At 45.2% G+C, this 27627-nt stretch overlaps 1 protein-coding gene across 1 annotated transcript in view; it reads left to right on the top strand.

The window, feature by feature from the left end:
• The window catches only part of ANKRD17 (ankyrin repeat domain 17), a 70426-nt gene that overhangs the window by 11743 nt on the left and 31056 nt on the right, over positions 1 to 27627 (top strand). The window contains exons 2-5 of the mRNA XM_066549402.1: positions 24191 to 24344; positions 24932 to 25088; positions 26382 to 26529; positions 26794 to 26941. Of these exons, the coding sequence (XP_066405499.1) occupies positions 24191 to 24344; positions 24932 to 25088; positions 26382 to 26529; positions 26794 to 26941 (607 nt within the window). The remainder of the gene's footprint in view (positions 1 to 24190; positions 24345 to 24931; positions 25089 to 26381; positions 26530 to 26793; positions 26942 to 27627) is intronic.

Here is a 27627-nt window from a genome sequence, read left to right as displayed (position 1 = left end):
TGGAAATTTAGCCAGGCTGACAACTGCAGAGCTGTGATTGCTGCAAGAAGTGGAGTAAAAGAAACCAATATACAATGTGAAAATAGGAAAAACAGATGGGAGTCATGACTTCAGGTGGTGCCTGAGATTTGGGTTTGGGCTGACTTGTTTTTATGTATTCACCGAGGATCTAGAGTTGGATCAATCTCTCTGGAGGGAGAACCTGAAACAGTGGGTTTAAAACTCATTTTGTTTTGTAGTGACATAGAACTAAGGGACCTTAAAAATTGCACCAGGTGGTGACTGATGCGAACAGCCCCAAAGCAGAGGTGATGCTTTTGGGGTATAACAAGGTTTTTGTGTTTAGAACAGAAGAAGCAGAGAATAATGTTTTTAGTGTCTTGGTGGTTATACTGATATGATGGAGAGCTGCAAGTTATAGGCTGTATTTCCTAATGAAGGTGGATAAATCCTAGTGCATTTATCTAGAGCAGTGAGTACCCTTAGGGGTATCTGTGGGGGGAAACATTCAGTTGTGGCTTAGTTGTAAAGGGGTTTGAAAAATTGTTTTTATTGGGAGAGCAGCTATGAAGAACTGGGTTCAGTCCAGCAAAATGAATGTAGGTGGGATTATCAGCACTCTAAAAATGGAAGAATTGGGCTTCAAACACAAGTTTGAAGCAGCCTTTGAAAAATCTGTGTGGATATTCCTTGCACTGAGTATTGTTCTTGTATACCAACAGCTGCTCCTGTATCTTGTCATGATTTTTTGTTTAATGTTAGAAGAGCAAACTTGGTCATTTGATGGTTTTAATGATGCATTTTTTCCCTTGGTGAATTAACTGAGTCTTCTGATTTCAAGTGTATTTCTAATTAATGTGAAATGCCGTCTTGTGTATCTTGTTTGGATTTTTCATTGTGATAGGTACCTCAGTTTTCAGGGTATTCCATGTGACAGTTGTGGGGGTTTTCTTCCTGGCACTGTAGCAGATAACCAGAATGACACAAAATTTCAGCTGGAAACCCACTCTGGTTTTTGATCTTAATTGTCTCGGGAGCTTTATGATTCTGTCTGACTGTGTACCTACTTCTGGAGAGGGAAATACTGGGGAATGCCTGCTGAAGGGTATAACTGATCATTGGTACTGTATTGAGGGCCCGTCTGCAACTCTCCTTTTTTTCTTCTCAGAATGATTTGGCTTTTTTAGTAATTAATGCACCTCGTGATCTTGCTGAGTAAGGTGTTAGCAGCTGCATGGGACAGGGTTTAAAGAGCTCAACCTTGACACTGTGCTCTGAAAGCACACACAGAGAAGTGTGTTTATGTGCTTTGGGCCAGTTGGTGACCAGTACTGCTCGATCAGCTGGAACCAGATAACAATGTGCTTTTGTGATATGAGAGTGGGAATTGTCTGATCAATTGTTGAATGCTCACATTTCTGGGTGCCAGAATCTGTCTGGGATCAGTGGTTGAAATGCCTGTGCCTCAGGGTGACATGATGCCAGCTCAGAATTGCTGGTGGCTTGCGTGCTACCACAAGGTTGGGATGGAAGTTCTTCCTAAAAACTGCCTGTGAGCTCTTGGGCATGCCCAGCTCTGCTCTGCATGAGCAGCAGGATTCTCTGGAGGGTTTTTTTCTCCCCTTGCTCATTTCCACAGAGTTACCAGTGCTGTGTGGGGAGCACAGGGCAGAGCAAACCAGCCTTGGTTTATACCCATCCTTCGGAACACTCTGAGGATTCCCCTTAGCTTAACACGCTTCATGGGGCTGCAAACAGGGCTTTTGTTCACTGTTTTTAAATCTATCTCCTCAAGCTGCACTTCAGATGTTTTATCTGCCACCTTCTGTGGGGAACAGGAGGGTTTGGTGTGTTTTAGGCTCACAGAGTGTATGGGAGAGGTGATGGATGGACACACCTCAGACAGCTACGTGGTTTTTGGGCTCCTCTTTATCAGGAGAATAGGCTGAGTTTTAGTAGTGGATGGTGACAATGAGGACACTGAGTGGATCATGCCCTTCAGCATAAGGCTAAATAAAGATTGTTAGCTTTCAAGGAGGAGCTGAGATGTTTTGAAGAGAATGTGTTTTATCTTTCCTAATCAACGCTTCAAGTAATTCCTAGAGCTGGACTTGAAGGTGAGGACGAAATGGGTTTGTGTTTACCTGTGCAGAATTGAAGATGTATTTCCTGACCTGTGTGTGAAACCCAAAATCACACAGTAGAAATAGAAAAATTAAATAGTAGAAATTAATCATAAGGGTCTAAATATTTTTTTGCTTTTTCCCTCGAATTTTTTTGGCTTGTTTTTCTTTTGTCCTTTATTTTTCAGGAACAGAAGCATGTGTTAAAGCCTTTATTTTACACCACTATGAGATCTTCAGTAAAACATCAAGAGCTGGGGATGGGCTTTTTAGAATTTGGTATTCCATACTGTAAATATTTTTGAAGTATGAAAGAAAGTCTGAGATCTCATTTTGCAAGCAATTGCATCTTTCTAAGCCAGCACCAGAGAGCTGCAGATTCAGGTGGGCCAGGGGAGAGGAGGAAGGATTGGGTATTGAGGTTCTGAGTGTGAAATTTGGAATGTTTTGTTTGCTGCCCTCGAACAAATGTTGAGGGTGACTTGCTTTCAGTGCCAGGAAGGTTTTTCACACAGCCCACATGTAGAGTCCTCCCATCTCTCATGGTGCTAGGGAAGCTCTGAATTGTTCTTTGAGTTAGGGTTTGTAACTGAAGTGATGCTGTTGCAGGCAGGGCTCTGCAGTTTCCCCAGCAGAAGGGGAAATGGTTCAGCTCTGAAGGTGATGGTGTTCCTTCTTCTCCTGAAAATCTGGTGCTTAATTTCTGGATCTGGGGGAGCCCATGCTGTGCAGTTTGCCCTGTGTGGAGCAGACAGCTGCTTTTGTTCCTGTGTAATGCTGCCTTTGCATTTGAAAATGTTTTCTGTGGTGTCATGTGTGAAGTGTCTCTAGCTCCATGCTAAGTTGTGTGCTTTAAGCTTATTTCTTTTTTTTTTTTCCTTTTTTTTTCCTTTTTTTTTTTTTTTTGGTGGTATATAAGGTATCTGTTAATTCTTTCTGAGGCTCAGAAGACTGAATAACTTGTCTTTGGAGACATGAGTGTTATGTGGGAGGTGGTGGCTGGTTTTTTCCTTTTTATTATATATATACAAAGAAATCCTTCAAGCTGTCAGGGACAGCTTTGTACTTGGGCTAATGTTTGTGCATTATTGCTGGATTTCATGTACATTGGAACAGTTGCAAGGGGCTCCTGGGGATGTTGGAAATGCCACCCTAAAAGCATGACTCCAGAGGAACAGCGGAATATTGTTCTGTGAGTCTTCCTTGAATTGGTTCTTAGTAAAACTGTAGAATCTGGGCTGTTCTCTGAAGTGGAAAATGAGTGGAAAAAGAATGGAAAAATGGACAGCCTGGGCAGGTGTTGAGTTTGTGTGAAATGAGGGCCTTTGTAATAAGCAAGTAGGATGTAATTCCCATTTTTGGTGGTTAAATAACATTTTGAAATGGAAGAATGCAGCTATGCCTAAAATTTATAATGATCAAGTGGAATTTCTCTTTGTGATGTTACTAGCCAGTCTGGTCAGCTTTTTAAATCCAGGTGAGAATATTCTTGCTGCTAGGCAAGTATTTTTAGCAATTAGTATTTTTTGGAAAAAGATCGTTTAACTGAGTGATTACTATGAGTGTTTCTTCAAGTAAAAATGGGAATTTAATTCTTTTGGCCGTTGGACTCCTTTGTGCTCTGCTGAAATGACATCATGAGAGAGGAGATTTTTGGGGGATTGACAAGATTATTATGCTGGATGTTTTGAACTGGAAAATTAGTTATTTTGAGAGCTGCAGATATGATTGCTCAGTGATTTTGACCTGCAGCGTACAGAATTGGTCTCACTGTCATCTAGGGTTGTGGAATATGTAAGATATTATCTTTTGGCCCATGGTTTGGGTTAGGCAGAGACATGTGTAGGTAAGAAGTAGGTGCTCATCCGGGTGGGTAGATGATGATGTTTCTCAAAGCTGCATTGTGGAAGAGGTGCTAACCTTGCTCCGTGCGGTCAGCACCTTTTTCTCCCGGTGTCACAGCCAGTTTCTGGAATTGCTGCCAGCCGGGAGCTGGCCGGAGGAGGGAGGGGTGCGTGCAGCTGATGGAGCAGCACTGGAAGAGCTCCGGGAGGGTCTGGTCTAATGGGAAGCCAGGTCACAGCACAGAAACAAATGTGGCATGCCACGGATCTGCCTAACCTAAGGGCTGAGGTTTCTGCGAGTTCGCGGCGGGGAAGGAGGTGAAATGATCCACGGGACATATAAAAACGAGCTGGTTCTGCTCGGTTTTTTTCCGTTCAATTGCTCGGTGTGTCCGTCCCCGCGGCGCGGGCGTTGGGGAGCGGCGCGCAGCCGCCCCCCCCCCCGCCCCCCCGCACGCGGTGGTAGGCGCCGGGCGCGCACGGGGTGGAACGGTCCATTTCCTGTTCCCGTGCCGCCGGCGGGGGGGGGCCCGGCCGTGAGGGAGGGGGCGGCGGGGCATGGCGGCGGCGCGGTGAGGCGGGGCGCGGGCGGCCGCGATGGAGGCGTACGTGCTGGAGGACATCCTGGAGGTACGGCCGGGCCGCGAACAAAGGGGGCCCGGGGATGGCGGGGGGCCGCGGGGCCGGCACCCCGGGCCCGGCCGTTGGGGCTGCGGCGCTCGGTGGGGCCCGGGCGGACGGGGCCGGGCACCGGCGCTGCCCCCCCGGCGGGAGGGTGCGGGACGCGCAGCCCCGGCGGTGACATTGCGGTCACATTAGCGGTGATTTCAGCCACTGCCTGCCATAACTCTCTCTCTCTTTTAATCTTTGTTGCCAGTGTTTCCGTTCCATAGAATTGTGGAATCACAGAATAGCTTGGGTTGGAAGGGACCCTGAGGATCATCCCATTCCAGCCCTGTGCTGTGGGCAGGGACGCCTCCCACTATCCCAGGCTGCTCCACACCCTGTCCGGCCTGGCCTTGGGTACTTCCAGGGATCCAGGGGCAGCCACCGCTTCTCTGGGCAGCCTGTGCCAGGGCCTCAGCACCCTCACAGGGAAGGATTTCTTCCTGATACCTAAATCTACTCTCAGTCAATTCAAAGCCATTCCCCCTTGTGCTGTCACTGCACGCTCTTGTAAGTAGTGTCTCCTCCTTTTTCCTGCAAGTTCCCTTCAGGTGCTGGAAGGCCACAATTGGGTCACCCTGAAGCCTTTTTCTTCCAAGCTGAACAATCCCAATTCTCTCAGCCTTTCTTCATAGCAAAGGGGCTCCATCCCTGTGATCACCTTGGTGGCCTCCTCTGGAGTCTCTCCAGCAGCTCCATGTCCTTCCTTTGCTGAGGACCCCAGAGCTGGAGGCAGGACTCAAGGTGGGGTCTCAGCAGAGCAGAGAGGCATGTTTCTTGCAGCATATAATTCCTCTTACTGCATTTCCAGTTGTCTAAATGTAGCCTGTTCTTGCTTCCTCTACAGAAGTAGATCTCCCTCTGCAGCAGTAATTTATTATGAAATAAATGGCATAATCTCTTCCTGTGAGGGTAGGCTGGAAGTAACCTTTCAGCCAAATGGAGGGACCAGCCCAGAAGTCATAGAGTGAAGCAGGTCTGTATTACAGGTTATATTTGCTGTAATAGTTCAAGGAAATGTTCCCTGGCCCAGGTTGCCCAGAGAAGCTGTGGCTGCCCCTGGATCCCTGTAAGTGTGCAAGGCTGGGTTGAACAGGGCCTGGAGCAACGTGGGATAGTGGAAGGTGTCCCTACCCATGGCAGGGGCTGGAGCGAGATGATATTCCAAACCATTTTATGAAATACCTTTTTCTTGTTCCTGTGGTTTTTCAGGTTTTGCAAGCAAAAACATTGCCAGATGACTTGTCAGAATATTTGCATGCGTTCTTTATTGTAAACGAGAAGCCACAACCTTATTAGCTGCTGTCAGAATTCTGACAAAATAGTGCTTCCACCAGTGCTTCTCCTGTAGGTTTTTTCCTGTAGTAGCTACACTTAGGTTACCCTAAAATTTTTGATCAATAGGAATACTGCTGTTAACTTCGGTGTGGACTTTGGAACTCTTAAACATAATTACATCCAGAATATTAACTCAGCTGTTCACTTTGTGCTGAATAAACTGGCACAGGTGTATGAGCAAGACATTTTCACCAATATCTGTGTGTGTGGCTGGGTTTGTGTGGGGAGGTAGGAAGAACAATTGTGAACTGGGCTTTGTGCCATCAAATAAATGTTTCAGTACTTCACTTGCCTCATTGCATACTGAAAGCTTTTCCTTTTTTTTTGTTCTTTATTTTAACCACAGTTGCCATATGCAACTTCATAGTATGTCAAATTAATAAGGTACCTGGTGCTTATCTATAGTCCAGTTTGGAAGGGCAGTTGGGGAGTTAATTTTGTCACTATAACAGAATTTGGACTTGCGTGAAATGAGCAATTACATCTTGCTCCCCAGTGGGATGTGATGGCTTTTCTTTTTGACAGTTTTATCACACATTCACTTCCTGTTCTCAACACCAGCTGGATCCAGGTAAAAAACACCCTCAGGAGTCAGGCATGGCCTGCCTGGCTTTAGATGTGTGTGATGTATGGCTGAGTCAGTTCATGAATCTCCCAGGTACTCTGGTACCAGTGCAGTCTATTGATGGTTTCTTAGCACATCACTGGAAGCCATGTCCTGAAGTACAATTTATAATTCCCTCCAAGCTTGTTTCTGTTGTGACTTCCAACAGTGTTTACCGTGAGTGTCTTATTTTCCCATTTCAGGGCTTTTTTTGTTTTTCTCCCATGGAGCAGTTTCTGGTGCTCATTCAAAGGCAGCAGTGTGGAGATGGAGAGAACTGCTCTTGCTTGGGCAGCAGATCTGTCATCTCTGTTGTTCTGAAAATAATTGGTGCTGCTTAGTATTTGGTTCAGTTTGGAGTGATCATCAGGCCTTGCGTCTTCATAAAATCTTTAAGAATGTTCTCCCTCTAAGCTGCTTATAATTTAAAACCAGAAAAAAGGTGTTTGCTGTAGTGGGCTAGGTATGTTCAGTTGCCAAAGAGACTGAGGTTCAGATGGTGTTAGAGGTCCTTCCTGCAAGGGCTGCCTCTGAGGCCAAAATCACTTGTGAATGCTAAAACAAAAGTAAGTCTTCAGCAAATGGAATGCAGCTGCAGGCAGACGTGGCTGTCAGCCCAGAGGATTTCACACAGTGTCCTGGCTGCCCTGTGCTCAGGCCACCTTGGAAGAAGGTGCAGGTGGTGCACTAGTGGAGCTGGCTTTGCTGCTCTCAGCAGATATAGCATTGTCTCAGCTCTGTCACTCGAATCTGGCATGGAAAGCTTTGTGTGGGGATGCAGGTGAATCAGAGGGCAGCACTGTGGGGTTACCCTGCAGTTCACTGCTGCTCACCTGGTGCTTTGGCTCCTGTGTCCTCACCATGTGTGTGTGGTGATGTGGGGCTTTACTGACACAAGGCTTTTTGCATGGGTTGAAGCTTTCAGGTTTTGGCTTGCACGTGCCAGGAAGGAGTAGTGACATGACAGCAGACCTTGGTATGGCGTACACCTGTAGTTGTGGTTTTGGTGCTTGAATTAGTCAAGATCAGTACTTGGGTGGGAGAATAGGAGGTTCAGTGCTGACAGATGAAGATGTGGTCTGTGTTGTGAGGCTCATAGCTCAGAAATCCACTTAGGAAGCTTATGACATTGGAGAGGTAAATTTATGTTCCCTGTGTTGGTTTGATACTTTTTCAAGAGCAGCAGCCATGTGGTCTGACCTTCAGGTCCTTTGAAAGCTCATTTGTGCTTGGCTTTAGGGAGACAGGCTGGGCTCTAGCACAGGCCCACACGTGGGGCTTGCTCTGTGTCCTTACTCGGTGTTTTGTGTCCTTCACCTTTCTAGCTTAAGGTGGATATCTTTCACCTGCTTTGAACTGGAACTTAAAATCACTGTGAGAAAACTTTCTTTGTTACTGTGATATTGGGAGTATTTCCTGACTGCAGAAGGGGTTTTTTAATTTGATTTCATACTGGAGTCATGGGGATAATTTAGTAATGCCCAAGATCCTGCTTTGTATGTGGCTGCCAATGGTGCAGGTGAGAGGTGAGGTGATATGAAAGGATCAGGTGTTAGACCTTGGATTGTGTAGCTGAAGCACAGTGAGGACAGCAGAGCACAGTTCAGGTGGTGACCACAGGATTTACACAGAGCAGGGACTGCCCTGCCTGAGCACACAGGTGCTCCATGGAACGCTGCTGGGAGGGACAGCAAACACTGAGTAGCAGAGTCGTGTCTGCACTGCACATTCAGAGGTCAGGGAGGCCTCTTCAAGGCAATTTTTCTTTTCTTTACCAGGCCAAGTCTTTTAATATTTATGAACATTGTAGTCTCTCGGTCTGAAGATTAAAATCAGCATTATATTGCTGTGTTTGGGCATTAGTAGCTTTCCCATGTTTCAGCTCTTAAACAGGCAAACCCTTTCCTTGTTTTCTTTCTCACAGTTTCTCTTAGTAATCTTGTCTGGTTTACTTTTTACCTGTTTTCTTGTCTTTAAAAAGAGATTTCCCATATGAAGTCGGTGTTGGCTGCTGTGTGCTCCAGTATTTCCTGGTGATTTCAATCATAGAATCTCCTGAGTTGGAAGGGACTCAGAAGGTTCCCCTCTGAAGTCCAGCTGGAAATCCAGCTGAGTTGTTGCAGTTTTTCATGCGCTGTCAGGACAGGCTCTCTATGCCTTATTTCCAAGTAAGTTGGAGCCCTGCTGTAGTAACCCTTTCATTGAGGCACCATTACTAAGTCTGGGCCACATCTAGTCCCAGCCCCAAATGGGACAGAAAATCTCATGGATAGAATTCCTCTGAGTCTTAACCTGTTTCTTCTTGACTTGCAGGGAGAGGTTACAGACTTAATGGTATAATTTGAAGCTGTTCTTGCTGTTTATGCTTTATTGCTGTATCTCTTTCAGTAACAGTAATATGAAAATGCAATTATTGTGTGAGAAACTTGTAAGTAACTGATTTCATACAGGGGAACTATTTAAAAGATCAGTATCATTCCATGGTTGTCTGCCAGTGAGGGTCTTAGTAGCTGGGAAGTCTTAGCCAAGGACTTGACTAGCAGATGGGATCATTTGATCAGCAAAGGTCTCTTTGGACCCAGGCTCTTCATCTTTTAAGCTCTTGGTTCAAATGAAGTCCTTAATCAAAAACCAGTGAGAGAATTGAGAGGGATATTTCAGACAGATGGATTTATTTAGATTTTTTCTGGTTTTTCCCACCTCTTCATACATCCTGTCTTTAAATGTTCATAGAAATGTTTAAAGAGGTTGTTTCCACGGCCAAGGTGCTTGTTACTTTTTTCCTGCATGTGCCTGAAATCTCTTCAGATCTTTGCCTCCCTGGAATTTGCTGGCTGTGTTGACTGATAGGAAGTCACATGCTCTAAAGCTGAAATCCACACTCCAAACAACCTGTTGCACTGCCTTGGCATCAGAATCCTGCAAGAAGGAAATCCAGGGAACTGCCTGGTATAAATAGTGATTCTGTGTCACTTAATGGCCATGTAAATATGGAATAAATAACATTAAATATCTTCATGGAACAGATGTGATGGGAAGCATTAAAGAGAGACTAGAAATGAAAATTGTTGTGTTGACTGCAAGGAAATTGGCACGTGATGTTTATATCTAACATGGGAAGCAAACACTGAAAAGCCAAGACTCCACTTCATCTTGTTGTCTTTGCCCTTAAACATTGATTTACTTTTTTTAAATAGAACCTCTTTTTGATAAGATGGGAAAAATAGATATATTTGGACGTAGTCATACTCATGTCTTGCTTTAACTACCTTCACAAGTCTGTTCATTCACCATATGTTAGAAACTGTTCAAACCCTTTCAACATGCTGCAGCTTTCAGTTGGGTGTGCCAAATAGAGCAAAAAAAATTGTAACTCATTTATTAGATATGCCTAACAGTGGTTTGTATTGAAGGAAGAATTCAGGGACTGTCAAGCTTGTCAGAATTTTAACCAAATGAGTTGAAATTATTAGAAATAATTCCTTCTGTGCTCAGTTCCCCAGGCAGTAACAATAGGAATTCTAATCAGATACTGAACCCAACTGTCTCCTGCTGTAACTTTATCCTTTCACTTCTCATCGTAAGAGAAGATTGGTGAACTAGGCCATACTGGTTCCTTCATTGAAAAAAATACTTGCCTTGTAAATGCCAAAAAAGGGAAGGAAATCTGCATTACGGTTCAGCTGGTTCATTTCACTCCTTTGTTGGGTTCATTTTTTGTGTGTGTGAGTGTGGTTGGTGGTTTGGGACAGTGGCACAGCCATGTCTTCATTTGACTTTATAGAACAGGAATAAATACAAATGAATTAAAGTGGAATAACTTGAAGTAATTTCAAAGCTCTTGACCTAACTAGCCATATCTTCCCAAATTATATTTGGTTAACATTATTAATGTCTCTACTTAATATGTGAACTTGGTTATGCTGCATGATGAGGGATATCAGCACTTTTTAATATCAATAATTATTTCAGCAAGATAATTACATGAAGAAATGTAGATGTCCTCTAAGGACCTCTGGTTTCTCCTGTCCCCTCCCCAATCCTGATAGGTTAAATTGGATGTGAGCGGCAGAACTTGTGGAGGCAGGATAAAAGCAAGTTCTGATGGAAGTCATCGGCACAGGAAGAAAAAGGGGATTTCTGTAGTTTGCCATAAACTGAATCTTACGTAGGGTTTGATCTCCAGATTCTGCTGTGATGGTGAATTTCAGGCAGTAGCAGCTTTGCTGGTGTCTTTGCTGTTTCCTGGCTTGGGAAGTAAAGGTGAGGGAAGTGGTAGCTAAACCTTCATACGCTGGAAGCTTTCACAGTTTCACTTAAGTTTTGGGGAGGCTGCAAGCAAAATGCACATGTCTGCAACATCTTTTTTATTATTAGATATTTGAAATCTCAGTCCTTCTGGTAACAATAATTTCTGCCATGTTGTGTTGTATTTTTTGTTTCTGATGTGGATTAGAGTCTACACCTCCTGTCCATCAGTCACCTAGCATAGCATGGCTTGAGATAAGGAGCCTGGTCTCAAGAAAGATGAGTTGTGGGGCAAAGAAACTACATTTGTTTGGCTTTTTCAGACCTTGGAATTGTGTTTGGCATTAAGACTGTGAAGAGAGGGATAGTGCTCTCCTAGGGTGTCCTTTCAGTGAACTGGTGCTCCTAATTGCTTTGATGATGGCACAGGAAAGCTCTGACTAAGCCAAGCTACATGTGGCATTGCTTGATGAAAAAATTTGTTCTTGCATTCCTGCCATTTTTTTATATTTTTTAATCTATCTGCTCAGCAGTAGATGCTGTATTGCTGTGAGAAGCCCATGCACACGTCAGTGTTTCATTCATGCCAAAGGGAATTCTGAGCTGGACTGGAACAGAGTAGCTGTTTGTGTGTTCATCCTGTCCCTCCTCCACATGTCCTCCTTCCCTTCTGCTGCCTCATCCTTCAGAGCAGAGCACTTGCTTGCTGTTGTGAGGAGCAGCCGACCAAAACCACTTACAGAAGGGAAAGATTGCCTGCCAAATTTGTGTAAGAAAACATGTGGGCAGCTTCAAACTATTTCTGTTTGAAACCCAGCTGGTGCTGTGCAGTTGAGGCCACTTGCTCGCTGTGTTTTATGCTCAGTGGCCACAGTGAATGGTTGAATAAATTTGTGTGTCCTAAGGGTGACTGTGGACCTGGTGCCTGAAACGGCCATGGCAGGGTGTGCGCAGGAGTGATCAGAATTGAGACTCTGAGAGGATTTTCTTTTTGCAGGAGCAAGGAGGAAGAAATGCTGCCTGGGTGTGCTTTCAGTATTGTGTTTGAAGGCTTTTAATCCGCAGTGTTGTCTTGTGGGGGAGAAACACAGTTCTAGGGGGAGTGTGGGTTATACATAGTGGGCAAAGCAGGCAGACTGGAGTGGGAGGAGAACAGCTTTTCTTCCTTGCAATGCTGGGAGAGATGGATGTCTGCCACTGACATGTCTTTTCCTCCCAAGTAGATCTTAGTTTGCCTGAGCACAGGCAGGGAGGCAGTCTGCTGCCATGGAGGGGACAGACAGGGCATGTGAGTGCCTTGGGTGACAATATTTTTTGCCACAGTTCATTTCCAGCACTGCATTAACCCACTGTGCTCCTACTGCAAAATGCCATTTTCTTATCCTGGGATTGGTATATCATCCTTTCAGTGGCTAAAAAAAAGTGGATGTGTGTTTGTTTCTTGCTTGATGTTAACCTGATGTTGTACAGGAGTTGTTAAAGCTTTGAGACACCACAGTGTTGGGTGACAGCTCTTGTAGAGAAAGCTCTCCAGGTGATTTTTGGGCATGAGAAAATGTTCAAAGAGCTACTACAAAAATAAAATTTACTTGTCCATGAAGCAGTGAAGGTGTTTTTTCTTAGTTTTGCTAGTAACTGAATGGCTTTGTGGTTGGGAAGGGGAATTCCCTGAAGCATCAGGTTTGTGTGTACCCCACATCCAGTTTGAGTAGTAAATTGGCCCTGCACAGGTGGGTGCCACTGGGTGCTGGTGGTGGGTTTCTGCAAATGCTGTAGGGAGGGCCTCATCCCAGGAGAAAACAGAGCTGTTACCTTGGAAGGTGTGGGGAGGGCAAGGAGTTCCTTAGAGCTTTTTAAGATGCAGTGTTTGAGTCCATAGGAGAGGACATTCGGAATCAGAATGACTTCATTATACAAGATACCAGATCCTTTATTTCTGCTCCCGTTGTTTCTCTTGTCCTGTGGTCTGACCAATCTGTTTATCTCAATATCTGTGTGTGGTGATGAAATGTGGACAAACATGGATTACTTACTTGCCTTCTGATACTGTTGAAGTGAAATACTGTTGACTTGATAGCTTGTCTGCTGTCAGATTTCCATGGAATGGAGGTCTGTCTTCTGTTTGAAAGCTTTGTGGTGTAAATGAGCATGTGAGCTGTCCTCTCTTTTGACTATGAGTTTGACTTTAGGATCAGAATTGGGAAACAGACAGAAATAAGTCATCTGACAACAGTTAGGAACCAGGAGTAAGCTCCTTATGGGAATTGTAGCTGCTGTACTTCTGCTGTAGTCACTTGTGGATGCAGGAGGAACGCAGCCAAGTTGACCAGGCTGGTTGCTGAAGGTCTGTGCTGGCTGAGAAATGCTTTCTGGCACATTCAGTGTAAAAATTTAGAGCATTTATTGTTGAAGACTGGAAAAGTCTGTGGTTTGTCTCTTCTTAACCTTAAAAATGTAGCATGTTTTGTCAGGGAAAACTCACCATGCAGAGGCTTCCTTTTGGGAAATTGAGTTTGGATGGCCATAGATGATCCTGATTGAGGGGTAGGAGGGTGGTCTTGCCTGTGACTGGCATGATGACCTGTAAATGCCTGTCCTCTTTTTCCTCTGGATCTGCATGGTTGCTAAGTTCAGCAGCTTGCTTGGCGTGGGCTCTGGAGGAGCTGCTTTGATCCGAGGGCTGGCTGCACTGCAAGGAAGGATCATGTGCTCAGATGGGAGAGAGCTGCTCCTGCATGGACACACTTCAGCTGTGCTGTTAGGAAATGTGGGTGAAGGCAAGGCCCCACAGCTCAGTCTGCCCAGAGCTTTGTTGCTGCTGGCTTTGTCCACTTAGGAGCTGGGATGTGGTGTTTCCATTGTTCAGCTGTGCTGAGCTACAATCCTTAGAAAAACAACTTGTTTCAGCTGGAAATGGATGGGTGTGCACAGTTCTGAGCTGAAACTTGGACACAGTGCATGAGGCTGGGCAAATGGAATGGGGGAAATATTCCAGAAAAAGTATTTGTGAGAAGTTGTTCCACCTTGAGTTGTGCAAAGCTGAACTCCCTTTTCAAAAGATGAGTGAAGGGTTGAGGTCTGTTGCAGCAAAATCTGAGTGTGACATAGAAATGGCTGCTTATTGAGCTGTGAGAAGAGGGCTCAAGATACTTCTCCTTGAAGACTCTGCTGGCAAGTAACGTGTGGAAAAGCCCCCTCAAGTTAATCATTGATAAAGATAATAAATTATCTTTGGGATTTCAACCTTGACTCTTGTAGAGATAAGATTGAAACAATGCATTTGTGTTTTTAAGAGCTGAGGGTTTTGGGGTTTCTTTTAGGTCTTCACCTTTTCCTTAGGTGTCATTTTAAAGGAAGATGCTTCAAGGATCCAAGCCAGTCCCTGTGGATCTGTCAGTGTAGGTGCTTCATGGCATGCTTACGAGTGTCTTGTATTGAGAATTAGCCAAATCTATCCTTGGACAGTCAAGGCAAAAGGTGAGTCCGGTGGACAAGGAACGTGATTAACTGTTAGAGAAGGATTTTCTCTTTCTTGGGAGCTCACCTTCCTTAAACAAGGCTTAAGAGAATAATTAGTCCCTTGAAAGTAGGGCAGCGACGAATAGGACGTAGCAGTGCACAGCAGGACTCCAGTCCTTTCTCAGCAGTGCACGGGTTGTCTGCAGATGCTGGTGCTGCTGCCAGTGAGCTGTGTTTCAGGTAGAGGGCTAGAATCTTCTGTTCAGAGCAGAGTCATGCTTCGTGTGCTTCCCAGGTTTTAATTACTGAATTGACCAAGTTGAAACAACTTCATGTAGCACCTACTGCAGAACTACATTGTCCTGTACTGCTTGTGTTCTTTGTCTTCCTCAGTTCTTGCTGCTGAATCAGTCAGAGCTGGCTGTGTCATGTTTAAGGATCTTTCTGAGTCTGGTGATGATCCTCAGGATGTGCTTATACAAGGTGTCATGGTTTGACACTGGCACAATGCCAGTGCCCCCATGAAGATACCTTCTCCCTGGTTTCTGCTGTGAGATGTGACCAGGAATAAGCAAAGCAGGCTCCTACTTAGGGAAAAAAAAAAAGAACCAGAACTTTATTAACACTCTACAACTACAGATAAAAAGGAACACACACACAGGGAAAATGAAAACTTCACAAGTGCATTTCCTCCTCCCCCCACCAAATTTCCAACACAATACATTTGGTTCCTCAAATCACCAACTCTCGGTCCAGCACCACCTTTTAGACAATCAATCCTCAGTTCATCAAGAGGAGAGGAGTCCTTCTTGTGCCATGGGCTTCCCCTGGAAACACAGTCGAAGCCTCGTGTGTTTCCGTGTCACTCGTGGCACCGCCCGGAGTACATCTGCCGTCGTGACTTCTTCCTTTCCATGTCCAGTGCTCTCACCACTGAACACGGACCAGAGCTGCTTCTAGGGTTGTCTTTTAAGGATGCTCTGTCCCGATCCAAAAAAGGCACAGTCTCTCCTTTGGGACACCTGTCCCCACAATCTCTCCTTTGGGACACCTGTCCCCCCCATATTTTCACCCCCTGGGGCCGAGGGGCATCAACACTGAACCCTCTTGGTTCTGAGGCCATTGCCTCCCCCTAGAATGCAGTCTCTGTATCACAAGGAACATGGTTCTGTCCATGGCTATACAAAAAGAATCCAGCAAAAGCCACTCCATCATCTCTTCCCACTAGGATTCTTCTCCATTCTTCTACTATCTCTCACTCGCCCAGACCTCTCTCACACTGGCCCATTTCTTTCTTCATTTTCCACTCTATCTTCCAGGAGAGGTCAATGATCTGTAAAGTTCTCATTCTCCAAAAACGGGTTAAAAGCTCCTACAAGCGGCCGGCTGAACCCCCCCCCTCTTCTCCGTCCCAGCCGTGCTGCCGGCACAGGCCCATGTTTATCAAGCTTCAAGGTTACAGTCCGAGGCAGCGGCTCTCTTTCTCTCTCTCTCTGTGTCTCTGTGTCTCTGTGTCTCTGTGTCTCTGTGTCTCTCAGGGGGGGGCTGCCCGATGGCTCCCGGTCTCTCTCTCTTCCACCCTTCCACCCCCGGGCTCAGGCCTACCTCTCTCGGCCTCATGGCTTTCCCCTCCCCCTGCCCAGCCAGCAGCTGGGCCGGGGGAGAGACCCGAACTCTTTCCCGCCGGAAACCCAAGAGGACCCTCCCAGGGGAGAGCTCTGCTTTTAACCCCGTGTTCTCAGAGGCGTGTCCATGTCCCAATGGCCAGGTTAAATGCCAATATTAAAGTCTGAATATCCATTGGCCAAAAACACAGCATCCCAAAAAACACATTTCCTGTCAAACCACCACAAAGGAAGTTTAGAGTCCTTGAGCTGTCCTTCAGGAAAACTCCAGAATGCTATTTCTGTAGCTCTTGTTACCGAGCCTGTGGCACAGTCTGGGGGGTCAGAGGGAACGTAACCCCTCTAAGCTTTTCAGGGCTGTGGTGAGGCAGCTCTTGTTTGAGTGGCCCTGTAAGTAATTTGTTAAGTAGCTTAGGTGGTGCTTACCTCAGGTACTTGAGGGAGAGTCTTAGGGGCTGCAGTTCTTCAGGTGTGACATTTGGGGATTTTGGCAATGAGGGTGATTCTGGGAAGCTCAATGGTACCATCTCCTTCTTCATGGTTATGTGATCCCTTTACTTGGTCTCTGCTAAATAGATGTAACAGTGAGGAAGACTTGACAGGTGACTTGCTCAGGATGGCAAAAAATGCCTGCATAGGCTCAAGCTGTCCCTTTAGTAGCCCTCAGCTGTTGGGTCTTTTGCAGGGATTGGTTTCCATTTTGGTTCTGCAATGGCATGGGAAGAACCTTTATTACAGGTGCTGCTGTTTGTCTGTGGCTCTGATGCAGACCACCACATCCATCCCCAGTGATACACAGGAGTTATGCATACACTGTCAAAGCTTTGCTTCTGAGGTCAGTTCTTTGAAAGCTGCTCCAAAAGAAGGGGTTTCTGTCAGAAGTTCTGGTTGAGGGAGGGTTGGGAGGAGGGTGAAGATGCGAACTTGTGTTGAGGGCTTGGATTGAAAATGTGGCAGCTTTATATTGTTGATGTAACAGTGTTGTCTGAAGCTCAGCTTTCAGACACATGAGTGTGTGTTTCAGTGGCTTTTTTATAGAGATGTTTATATCTTGTTATTCATGTCAGAGACTAAAATGTGTGTTTTTCCCCCCACATAAATGTGAAATTTGGGCAGGGAAGTTAAAATGATAGTGAGATGAGGTGTTGCTATTTTTACACTGGCATGAATTTTTTCTCGCATGAACGGTTGCAGCTGAATACCAGTTAATGCATGAATTTGCTTCATGTGGAAGTATGCCAAGTGCTTGGAATGAGGGTTTGAAATGGGAAAAGAATATTATTCCTTGCAGTTTCACAACCTTCTCATAGCTCCAGCTTTCAGTATGCCTGTCCCTGTGTTTTTATTGCTGTGTATGCTGCTGGGAATGCAGCGTGCGGAGGAGAGGAGGGAATTTTCCTGTGAATACCTCAGCACCTGTCTCGTCATCAGAAGCACACTGCAGTCCTAATGCAGGTGTCCCTGCAGCAGAGACTCGGCTGGTGCCAGTCCTGGGGACTGTGTTATGCCATTTCAGCAGCAGGCTCCTCTCCTCTCCTCTCCTCTCCTCTCCTCTCCTCTCCTCTCCTCTCCTCTCCTCTCCTCTCCTCTCCTCTCCTCTCCTCTCCTCTCCTCTCCTCTCCTCTCCTCTCCTCTCCTCTCCTCTCCTCTCCTCTCCTCTCCTCTCCTCTCCTCTCCTCTCCTCTCCTCTCCTCTCCTCTCCTCTCCTCTCCTCTCCTCTCCTCTCCTCTCCCCCTTTCCATTTTTGTGGCAGCAGCAAGAGAAATGGAGAGTACAGTCAAAGGAATAAAATGAAAGAAGACACTGTTGAGATGTTCCAGATCTGCCAGCCTTGGGATTTGTGCTGATTGAGGCATTTTGGTTTGGGGAGGGTCAGTGCACGTTGAGAAGACAAGGGATGTGATTGTGTATCCGAGATCAGGGGGAGCAGTCCTCACCATGCAGGGAAGGGGTGCTGCTGTCAGACTTGTCTGTGCTGGCAGTGCTGCTGTAGTAGCAGGGTAGGGCAAGTGAGAATCGCACAGCTTGCTCCTCTTAGGAAATACATCTGAGGAAAACACACAAAATCTGCAGAGCTGAAATGGAGTGGGCACTTGATCATCTGCTGCACTTGGCTTCCATGTCTGCTTTCCCTTGCAGTGACCAGGAGCTGATCTCTATCTAATAAAAAAAATTATGTCTTGTGTAAGGAGCCAGAAAACCATCACTTACACTTCAGGGTATGTCATCCAAATGGGATGGTATTGAGGGTTTGACCCATAGAAATGACAGGCACTGCCAGAGCCTTGGCTTCAGTAAAGCCTTGGATGGAATTTTTTCTATAATGCATTATTAATGTTGTGAAGATCTGCAAAGGGCCTTGAAACCTGTGTTACTAAGTGGTGGTTTTACCTGAAAACATGTAGGTGAAAAGGCAGAACCTACAGTTTGCCTCAGTAGCTAGTTTGTGAAAGTCAAAATCCATTCTCACTATTGTGTTTGAAGACACGTGTAAGTTAATTTCTCTGTCTCGATGTTTCAAATCCAAGTATTTTTTCCAGTAAGCTGTCCTTACACTGTGATGGGCTTAGGTATTTTGAAAATATCAGAGTTGGTATTCTGAAGGCTAAAAGGTAGCAGGGTGTGGGAGAGCAAACATGAAGTTCTTGCTGTAGTATGGGATGTTGTATCTTGCAATTTGCAGAGGTTTTGGGTTGCCAATTTAAATAGTGTGTTTTGGATCCAAAGTGAAAACTTGGTGCTCAAAATACTTGGCCCAGTTTGTCACATTTCAAATGATCCTTGCTTTGTTTTTATTCACTCCTGCCTCATGAATCCCTTGATGTGCATCAAATGGTTAGATATAAAGCATGAAAAAGCCCTAGCAGTGTCTTGCAAAGTGAACTTAGCCTGTTATTAGTCAGAGCTGGACTTTGTTCTTGCTCTGGGAATGGGGGTTTATTTCCTTTGTGTGTTCCCCTTGCAAGGTAATAGTATAAACATTGCTATTTCTGTGTGAAACAGACTTCAAGTGTAGTCCTGAAGTGAACAGTGGAAAATACGCTGTCAAGAAATGCTCAGTAATGTACGAAGTGTAGATAGATAGATAGATAAATTGTTTTTCAGTGCAGTGTCTTGGAGGTGTGAGAGCTGAAATGGTTCTGGAGGGAAAGCTGAGATTATCTTGGATGGGAGTTGCTGGAGCACTAGGGAAAGCAGTGTGGGTGTAGGTCAGGCATGAGGAGTTCCTCCTGGAAATCAGGATTAAAACTGCTCACTGGAAGGGATCATTTTTAGCTGAGTAAGGAAAGAATCTGAAACTTCCTTGCTCTTCAAGCAGAGAAGCGGGGCTGAAGTCTGCAGAGTAGGACTAAGTATGACCTGGTCATAGTTGTGGTTTTGCTCTGAAGGTGGCTTTGCAACACCAAACAGAGTTGACAATTCTTGCTAAATTTATTGTTGTTTTTAAAAACCTTCTGCTACTCTCCAGAAGTTTTGGAGCTTGGAAAAATCAACTGTTCAAGTGCTTGCTAACTGGCAGTAAGTGCCTCACAAAGAACTGATCCTAAAGGAGTGTCAGGTGAGGTTTGTCTTAGGGGGTACAGTTTGCTGCCTGGTAATGGCCACTGGATGTTTCTTGTCCTTAAAGTTCTTCTGAAGGGCTTTGCTCTGGTCCTCTTAGGATTTGTTTGGTACCCTCTAGGTGTCAAACACCAAAGGCCCAAATGCCAAGGTAAAAATTTAGCAAGTTCTAAATTTTTTTCCTTGCCTAATAGAAGATAAAAGTCCTCATTCAGAAAAGCTGAGACATGAAGTATGTGGAGAATAAGGGGCCAGCCCCAAAAATAAGCAAAATAATTTTTTCCTGAGAGGTGGAATTTTTTTGTCTGAGCTGGTGTGGTTTATCCAAATGCAGTTTCAGGTGCTGCTGTTTTATATTGCGGTACTTAAAAACATTGAAGCTTAAAAAGTAAATCCTGTTAGGTTAATGAGCCTGACTGGCTGTTTCCCAACCATGCAGAGCTGCTGTGTGCAGCCTGGCTGCCAGACCTTCACTGCAGTGCTCTGCTGCCTTGGTGCTGCCTCAGGAGCTCCACACTGATGCTCTGACCCTGTCAACAGACCCTGCTGTCTCACAGATGGCTAAAGGCAGCTTCCAGTGAGATGGCACTGAGTGTTTGTCCCAAGGTGCCACTCAAGTTCTTCTGAGCAAGGCTTTGGGCTGGCTAGTGACACTGAGTGCCCAATTGTGCCATTTGGGACACTTGTTGCTGCTCTGCCTCCACGTGGCACGTAACAGAGGTGATTTTAGCTTTTGTAGTTTAGACAGAGTTTTGTAGTTTACACAGGATTTACCCGGCTTGCTCCAAGTCAGTGCTGGAAGGCAGGAGCACATCAGCACTGGGTGCATGCAGGATGGCCTGAAGGAGAAGGAGCAGGGAATGGGATCAGCAAAATGGGCTCTTGGAATCAGACAGGGAACCTGAGATGGGAAGGAGAACATTGCTTTTTTTACAGCCTTTTCTCAATGCTTCGGGGTTGTCCTTAGAGCAAAGATGTCATTTTTGGAAAACTGTAACTCAGTGATAACCAAATGCTAGAGATGCTCTGTAAATGAGCAGAGCCATGTACTGATTCGGTGGATGAAAAATTGAGCTTGTGGCATTTGCAGTGAGGCTGGTGGGTGCTGAAAACCAAGTGTTTTCTGCCTCGTTCCTAAAGTGATTGTTTGAGAGGTGGTTTTATTCTGGTAGAGCTCAGTTCATTTTAAAGCTCTCAGGTAATGGAACTTGGTGGCAGGTTCTTCTGCTGGGAGTAAGGCTGGAGTTGCTGTTGTTTAAACATGCAGTGTTAATTCAGGTACTGTATACTCATTTTGGGACTTTACCTAGCTTGGTACCTTAGCTGATGGTGTGGTTCTAGAGGAGCTGCTTGGTGTTGGGTACTGCATTTCTTCCTCCTAGGAGGAGATTGTGTGAAGAGACAGTTGTTTGTAGGTGGGATGTACTTTCCCCTCTCCCTCCCTCCCTGGCCTGGTATAAAATTAGTAAGATGCTAATCCATGTTTAGCCTTAAAAGCAGCAAATTTGAAATCAGTAGATAACCCAAACCTTTTCTTCAAGTCCTTAATGCTAGAGAGTTGTTGTTTGTTTGTTTGGAGTTTTTATGTGTGTGTAATTACTTGGCGTTTTGTTGTGTCTCTTACTTTGAGGGACACTCTGAGAGGAAGTTGATTCTTTGACCTTTTAGTTTACATCTGTGTGAAATGTTGTGGAGGCTTGGGTCCACCGTGGGATCTGTGCTGATGGCAGTTCTGTGTGTGGGTGGCTTGATGGAGAGAGATGGATGAAGTCAGAGTTAGGATCAAGAGCTGAATTCTGTCTCTGTTTGGTTCAGCACTATGTGGTGGCAGAGGCACACCAGCTAGGGCAACTCGGGTGTGCTTTGTCTTCCTGTCCTAACCTGGCATTTGTTCAAATGCATGTTCAGAATTTGGTGTTTGTCAGTCACAACAAACTTACTGGCATCTTACAGGGCTGTCATCAGGGTGTGCAGACATGAGTCCTGTTTGAGAGCAGCCAGAACCTGGGAGTTTTGTTCTCCTGGCACCTTTTTGATAGTAGAAGTATCAAATATACTAAAAATTGTTTTGAACAAAGTAAGGCTAGGCCAGGACAGAACATGAGATTCTTACTGCAGGATGAGAGGGTAGGAGAAATCTTGTAAAAGGGCTGATGCTGGGGCCCTGAACAATTGGGTTATGTCAGAGTATTGTTGGATTGGAGCAATGGTGATGGAGCATGCAGATGAAATATTCTGATATGTAAGGTGGAGCATTTGTATGCTATTCTACACTTTTTTTAGTCAAGGGAAATAAAATACGTCTGAAGCCCTTTAAAGGAAATGTCTGTTTACTTGACCTGGTACATGGAAATGCTTTGTCTTCATTTGCAGCTTCTGTGGAGAAGGCAGGGTTTTCTGAGAAGCAGAAGTAGAGTTTTCCCTTCTACCAAAATAGGGTTTTGTTCCCTGCTTTGGTACACCATGTCTTTATCACTGTCCCTGTATGGTACTTGGTGTTGTGTAGAAAAACTAAAAAGACAAGACTGTAATGAAACCCTGTAGGTAAATAACAGTTTTGAAACTGCAGAGGAGATGAGAAGTTCTGAAGCTGCAGGCTGAAGGTGGATCTCTTCTACCTTGCAATAGAAAAGATTTTTACTCTGTATTTAATATTAAAAATAGTGTCAAGTGTTTTTCCAGTTAGTTAATTTCTTGTTCTGTTCTGAAATGTTTTCAGTGACAGCACATAGTATAATCATTCCCCAAACTTTATTGTGAGGATGTTTTCTGCTGGTCCCTCATGGGGGTCTCGGTGCTGTGTTTGTGGGTGGATTTCTGCTTCTCCCTGTTCTCCTTGGGTTGTTTATTTAATCACACCATGCACATATTCTTAGCTGGAAGGAAGATGGGAGGATTTTTCCATTTGAAACTTAAACTGCGTGAGAGACCTAATTTTGGGGAGAGATGTGTGGGGGAGACTAGTTTTCCTATTTTGACTTTCTTCTTAGCAAATATTTCATAGTGTTAGGAGGAACCACGACCAGCTGTTCATTATTTCACTTGGAGGAGATTTTTTTCAGTCAGTCTGAGCAGTTGGGATTTTGCATGTGTTGGGTGAGCCAAGAATCCTTGCACAGCTCTGAAGTTTGCCTTTCCAGGGGTGAGAGCTGTCGCTGGGCTCCTGAGCAGCGCAGCGGTTCCTCTGGCTTGCCGCAGCAGGCTGCCTGTCCTCTGCAAGAACACAAATGGCATGTCCTCAGATGAACCACAGCAGGCCTGAAATACCTGTGTAGGTGCAGAGAGCGGTGCTGGGCAGAGGACCCTGGCAAGACAGGGTTCCCGAGGACTGGGGAGCAAACTTGGAGCTGCCTTCACCAGTTTGCCAAACTGCAGAGAGCAGCCCGTGTGAGTATGGCTGGAGAAAACATTGCTGAGGAGTGATGGGCAGTGCTGCTGGACTGCCCTGCTCTTGGCATCAGAGCCACTTTGGTCTGGAGCTGGAAGTCCTCCCTTTCAGCTTGATGTTCTCAGATTTGGAGGAGGAGGGGAGTGTGGCTGCAAAAGAGCAGAGGGAGCCTTTAGAGGTGCCCTTGAGATGTGTGGTTGGGTATTGCCAAGAGCTGGCCAGAGGCTTTGTTTCTCAATGGTGGTATTAAAGGGATAAAATGAAGAAAATGGGGAAGTAGTGCTCAGCCTGCCTTCCTTAGCGAACAAGGGATTTGGGGTGAAGCTGAATGTGTCCTGCAAGTGTGGAGTGGGAGACAGAAAGCAAAAGTGGTGCGAGCTCCCCGCTTGTGACAAGAGAATGGATGGGGGAGGGTGGAGGGACCTTCCAGGAGTCCTTAGATGACCTGCTTGCTCTTCTGGTTTGTCTGCCCACATAGATGGGTTCTTGGGGAATTTATCTGCAGGAATCTGAACTTGTGATGCTCATGAGACTGCTTTGAAATTTTGGAAACATAAATGAAGCTTAAGAATAAAATAATTTTCTGTTTCAACGAGGTATATTCCATGTGGAAACAGATTCAGAGAGTGGCTACTTTTATCCAGAGGTGACTGCAGTTTTTAATTATTGTAGGGGTGGCACATGTGGTTTCTCTGAGGGGCAGAGTGGCATTTAAATTGATTCTGATTTTGTATTGGGATTGGGATTAGGGTTTTGAAACTAGGAATTTTGGAAGCTGTTGAGCTTTGTAATTGTTTGGGTGACTAGTTCACAGGCTGTGGAGTGAGCTCATGGAACTCTCAGAGAACTGTCTTCTCTACACTACTTGTCCTCTAGCAGGCAGGATAACACAAATGAGTATTAGGGCTTTCTTCTCTAAAGCACTCATCTCGTTCCAAATTTCTACTTATTTCACAGCAAAAACAGATGGACAGCACAGAAAAGTAGGGTCTTCAGAAGAATTCAGACAGCTCAGCATCTGTTTTCTAAAAAAGGCAGATAAACAGTTGCATATTCTATAGATCAAGTTCGAGAAAATGTTTTTTTGAGAAATGCTGTGACATAAAGTAATTTTATAGTGGCATTGATAATTATGTGGAAGGTGTTGCTTGTCCATGTGGTTCTTTTCTTTGGATGTTGGATTAGGAGACATCAGACCCGAAGTGAGATACCTGAAGCCAACAAAGTATTTAAAAATAAAATGCTTAAATAATAACTTCAGCTGTAGTTTTTTTCTGGTTTCAGTCTGTTTTGGTCAGTGATATCATTCTTAAACCAGGTCTGTTACTTTTCAGGTGGAATCATTTATCTTGGACCAGGATGATCTCGAAAACCCTATGTTGGAAACAGCTTCTAAATTGCTGCTGTCAAGTACTGCTGATGGTGCTGACCTGAGAACAGTAGATCCTGAAACCCAGGCGAGATTAGAAGCTTTGCTTGAAGCTGCGGGTAAGTCCTCGTGTCCCGTACAGGTTTAACCCCAAAGCCCTTACAGGAGTCCCTACTGGAATCGCTTGCGTAAGGCTAATCCATGGGAGCAGGATACAGCTGTGAAATGACTGACAGGGTGGGGTTTGGCAAGGGTGTCACAGAAGAGAAACAAGTTCATTTTTGAGTACTCCCAAGGTCTGGGAAATCAGAATTTCACGTGAAGATGTTTCCAGTCAGACTTCTCCAATGTTGGCATTTTAAAAGCCTGAATCAAAATTGACACCTGACTTTGGCATGTTCCATTATGTCAAACCCTGAATGACTCAATAGGTTTTATTTTGTAGTAGTTGCTGTATGAAAAGCTTTCATAGTTGCGTATATTACGTAGTTTCAGTAGCTGAAAACTGATTCCTTCTGTGGATTGGAGGGTTTCAGTCACGTGCAGCTTTGAATGAGTGTTGTGAACAGTTAAAGCCATTGTTTTGGAAGCTGTAGTTGATGGTGCTTGGAACGTTCCTGCCGACAGCTCTCAGAGGCTCACTTTGACCTTGTGTGTTCTCTCCTTGTTGGCACGCGTCCCCCTGGGCTGCGGATGGGCATGGCAGGCATAGGGAAGCTGTCGACGGCGGATGGGAAGGCGTTTGCAGACCCCGAGGTGCTGCGCAGGCTGACCTCGTCTGTCAGCTGCGCCTTGGATGAAGCGGCCGCCGCGCTGACCCGGATGAGAGCCGAGAGCACGGCCAGTGCAGGACAGACAGACAAGTAAGGCAGCCTTAGGCCTGGAGCCTCTCAGCCCTTTGCTCCTGCTAGAAGCAGTTTTTCTTGTTCTAGCACTTGCACTGAGGGCATGATGAAACTCTTACTCAAGTGGAGTTGGTGCCAAGTTATCACCTTTGCTTCTCCTGCTTAAATATTTGTGGACTGGCACGTCTTGCAGTAGGGAGTGAAGCAATTCATGCTGCTCAGAATTATGGAATGAAACTCCAAGGAGTTTATAGTGACCAGCTGTAGAAACATTTCTAAGCTCTTCAATGGTATAGGCCTTAGAACTGTTCCAGACAGTTGTAAATCCCCACATGGGTCATTCAGTGATAGCAGGAAACAAGATTTCAGATTAAAAAAATCTTTTAGGGAATTTCAGAGTGCCTTTTTAATTGAGGAAGGGAAACAGCCGCTAAGGATTGGAGCTCCACAGTAGTCAGTGTCGCCTCAGCCAGGGAGTTGCTGGTCTTGTACTGGACTTGGTGGCTTCACATGTGCATTTTTTTCCACTGGGGTATTCAGGAGGGAAAGAAGAAGGATTTTTCCTTCCAGGCTGCCATAAGGCTTCAGTGCAGTGGAAGCAGTGTTAGTAGGGACAACCAAGGGTGCTGTGCTAGTCAGAAGTTTGTTCCTTCTATACGGAATAACTCTAAAGAAAGATTTCTTGCTATAGGAACAGCTTGAAGAGCTGTATAATTTTGGGTTATGTCTGTTTCTGTTCTGTCTGCATCCCCTCTTCTCCTCTGCACCTCTTTCTTGGGAATGGTGGTAGTTGCCAAAGTTGTTATAAAAACAGAGGTTCTTGGAAATTAAAAAAGAAGGTCAACACGTAGTGAAGAGACACATTTCAGAACTGATTCTCCATGTATTAAAATTATGTCTGGTTACAAGACTCGTCTGGTATTTTCAGCACAGGAGAGAAGGGAAGTGGTTAAGTTTCCTACAGAAGAACACTGATGTTGGTGATTTGTTTTAGTTTAATTAATAGTTACAGTGCTGAGTAAATAAAGTTTTCTCAAGATTGACAGGTGATTTCCATGTCCTCTGGTCCTGGGATATCCTGCATCTATTTTTCTTGAAAACTTCTATTAAAAATTAATAGCAGGAGTGGATATGGACACAGCTTAATTTTCAGACAAGTTAGCTGGGAAACCTCAAGTGTAAAGCTGGCACTTGTTTAATTAGCAGTTGGCACGTTTTTAGCTGGTGTTTCCTTTTTTGCTGATGTGTCCTCATGGCACACTGGAGCTGAGGCAGAGTCCCTTGCCACTCTGAATGCTTTCCCCTTGTTAGCCGCAGCCTGGCCGAGGCCTGTTCCGAAGGAGACGTGAATGCTGTGCGGAAGCTGCTCATTGAAGGCCGCAGCGTGAACGAGCACACAGAGGAAGGGGAAAGCCTCCTTTGCTTGGCCTGCTCAGCGGGGTATTATGAGCTTGCACAGGTTGGTTTCCTGGCTGTTTGTACCATGTGTGTGTTGTACATAAAGAGATGTTAAATCAATCTATTAGCATTTTGTGCACCTGGAAGGGGTGTTAAGGTATTGAGAAATGGCAGACGATCTCACACATACACTAAATGTTGCTGATGCATTCTGGGTGCCTATTTTGTGCCAGGATTGCTCACCCAGCACTGGGGTGAAGGTGGGGGTTGGTAGTGCAGGGGCAGGGTTTGTCCTTCGGTGTTGTTGATCAGTGTCTCTTGGCAGGTTCTCCTGGCAATGCATGCCAATGTGGAGGACCGGGGAATCAAGGGAGACATCACACCTCTGATGGCTGCTGCCAACGGTGGGCACGTCAAAATTGTCAAGCTGCTGCTAGCTCACGGTGCTGATGTGAACGCACAGTCATCCACAGGTAAAGGGACTCTTGTGAACCACTGCAGAGCTGGGATTTGCTCTGTGCAGGCAACTTGGTGTGCAAGTTCAGGAGCCATAGCTCTCAGCCCAGCTAGGCAGAATGCTTCCTTATGGTTTTGCCATTTAAATTCTCTTTTCTAAGTGGAACTCTGAAGTATTGTTGGTTGCAGATCAAGTATTATGGAGACATAAAAAGGTGGATAAGGTCAGTTAGTAACTTGAAGGGGTTTGAGTACCTAGGATTTGTTGTCACATTTTAAGCACATTTTGGTAAATTTGTGTATATGTGGAAAAGTTATTTGGTGGCAGATCAGGAAACCCAAGGGGAAAAGTGAGAAGAGGGCCTCCCCTTCCACTCTTCCCGTGGTAATTTACTAGCAATTTGTGTTGAAGGGACCAGATTGGGAAATCTTGTAAGTTTTTGTAACCTGGAAGTGGAGAGCTGGTGTGTAGTCAGCGGTACCTGATGAATGGAGAGCTGACCCTGAGTGAGGGGGAGAGGGGGATACCAGAAGACACCTTATTTATTTTTAAATTTTTTTTCAGTGAAGCAGTTTTCTCAGTGGTAATATGGCCTTGAACTGTAACATTTTTCAAGGTGTCTTTCACAGAGGCAGATTCTTTGGCTGTTATGTGCAGATCCATGTTTTTGTATTTTTTCCACCGAAGTTTTTTTCCTCTCCT

This window comes from Molothrus aeneus, chromosome 4, assembly GCF_037042795.1.
Source record: "Molothrus aeneus isolate 106 chromosome 4, BPBGC_Maene_1.0, whole genome shotgun sequence".
NCBI classification, from domain to species: domain Eukaryota; kingdom Metazoa; phylum Chordata; class Aves; order Passeriformes; family Icteridae; genus Molothrus; species Molothrus aeneus.
The sequence above is the reverse complement of the archived record's forward strand: the minus strand, read 5'-3'. Positions and strand labels throughout refer to the sequence as shown.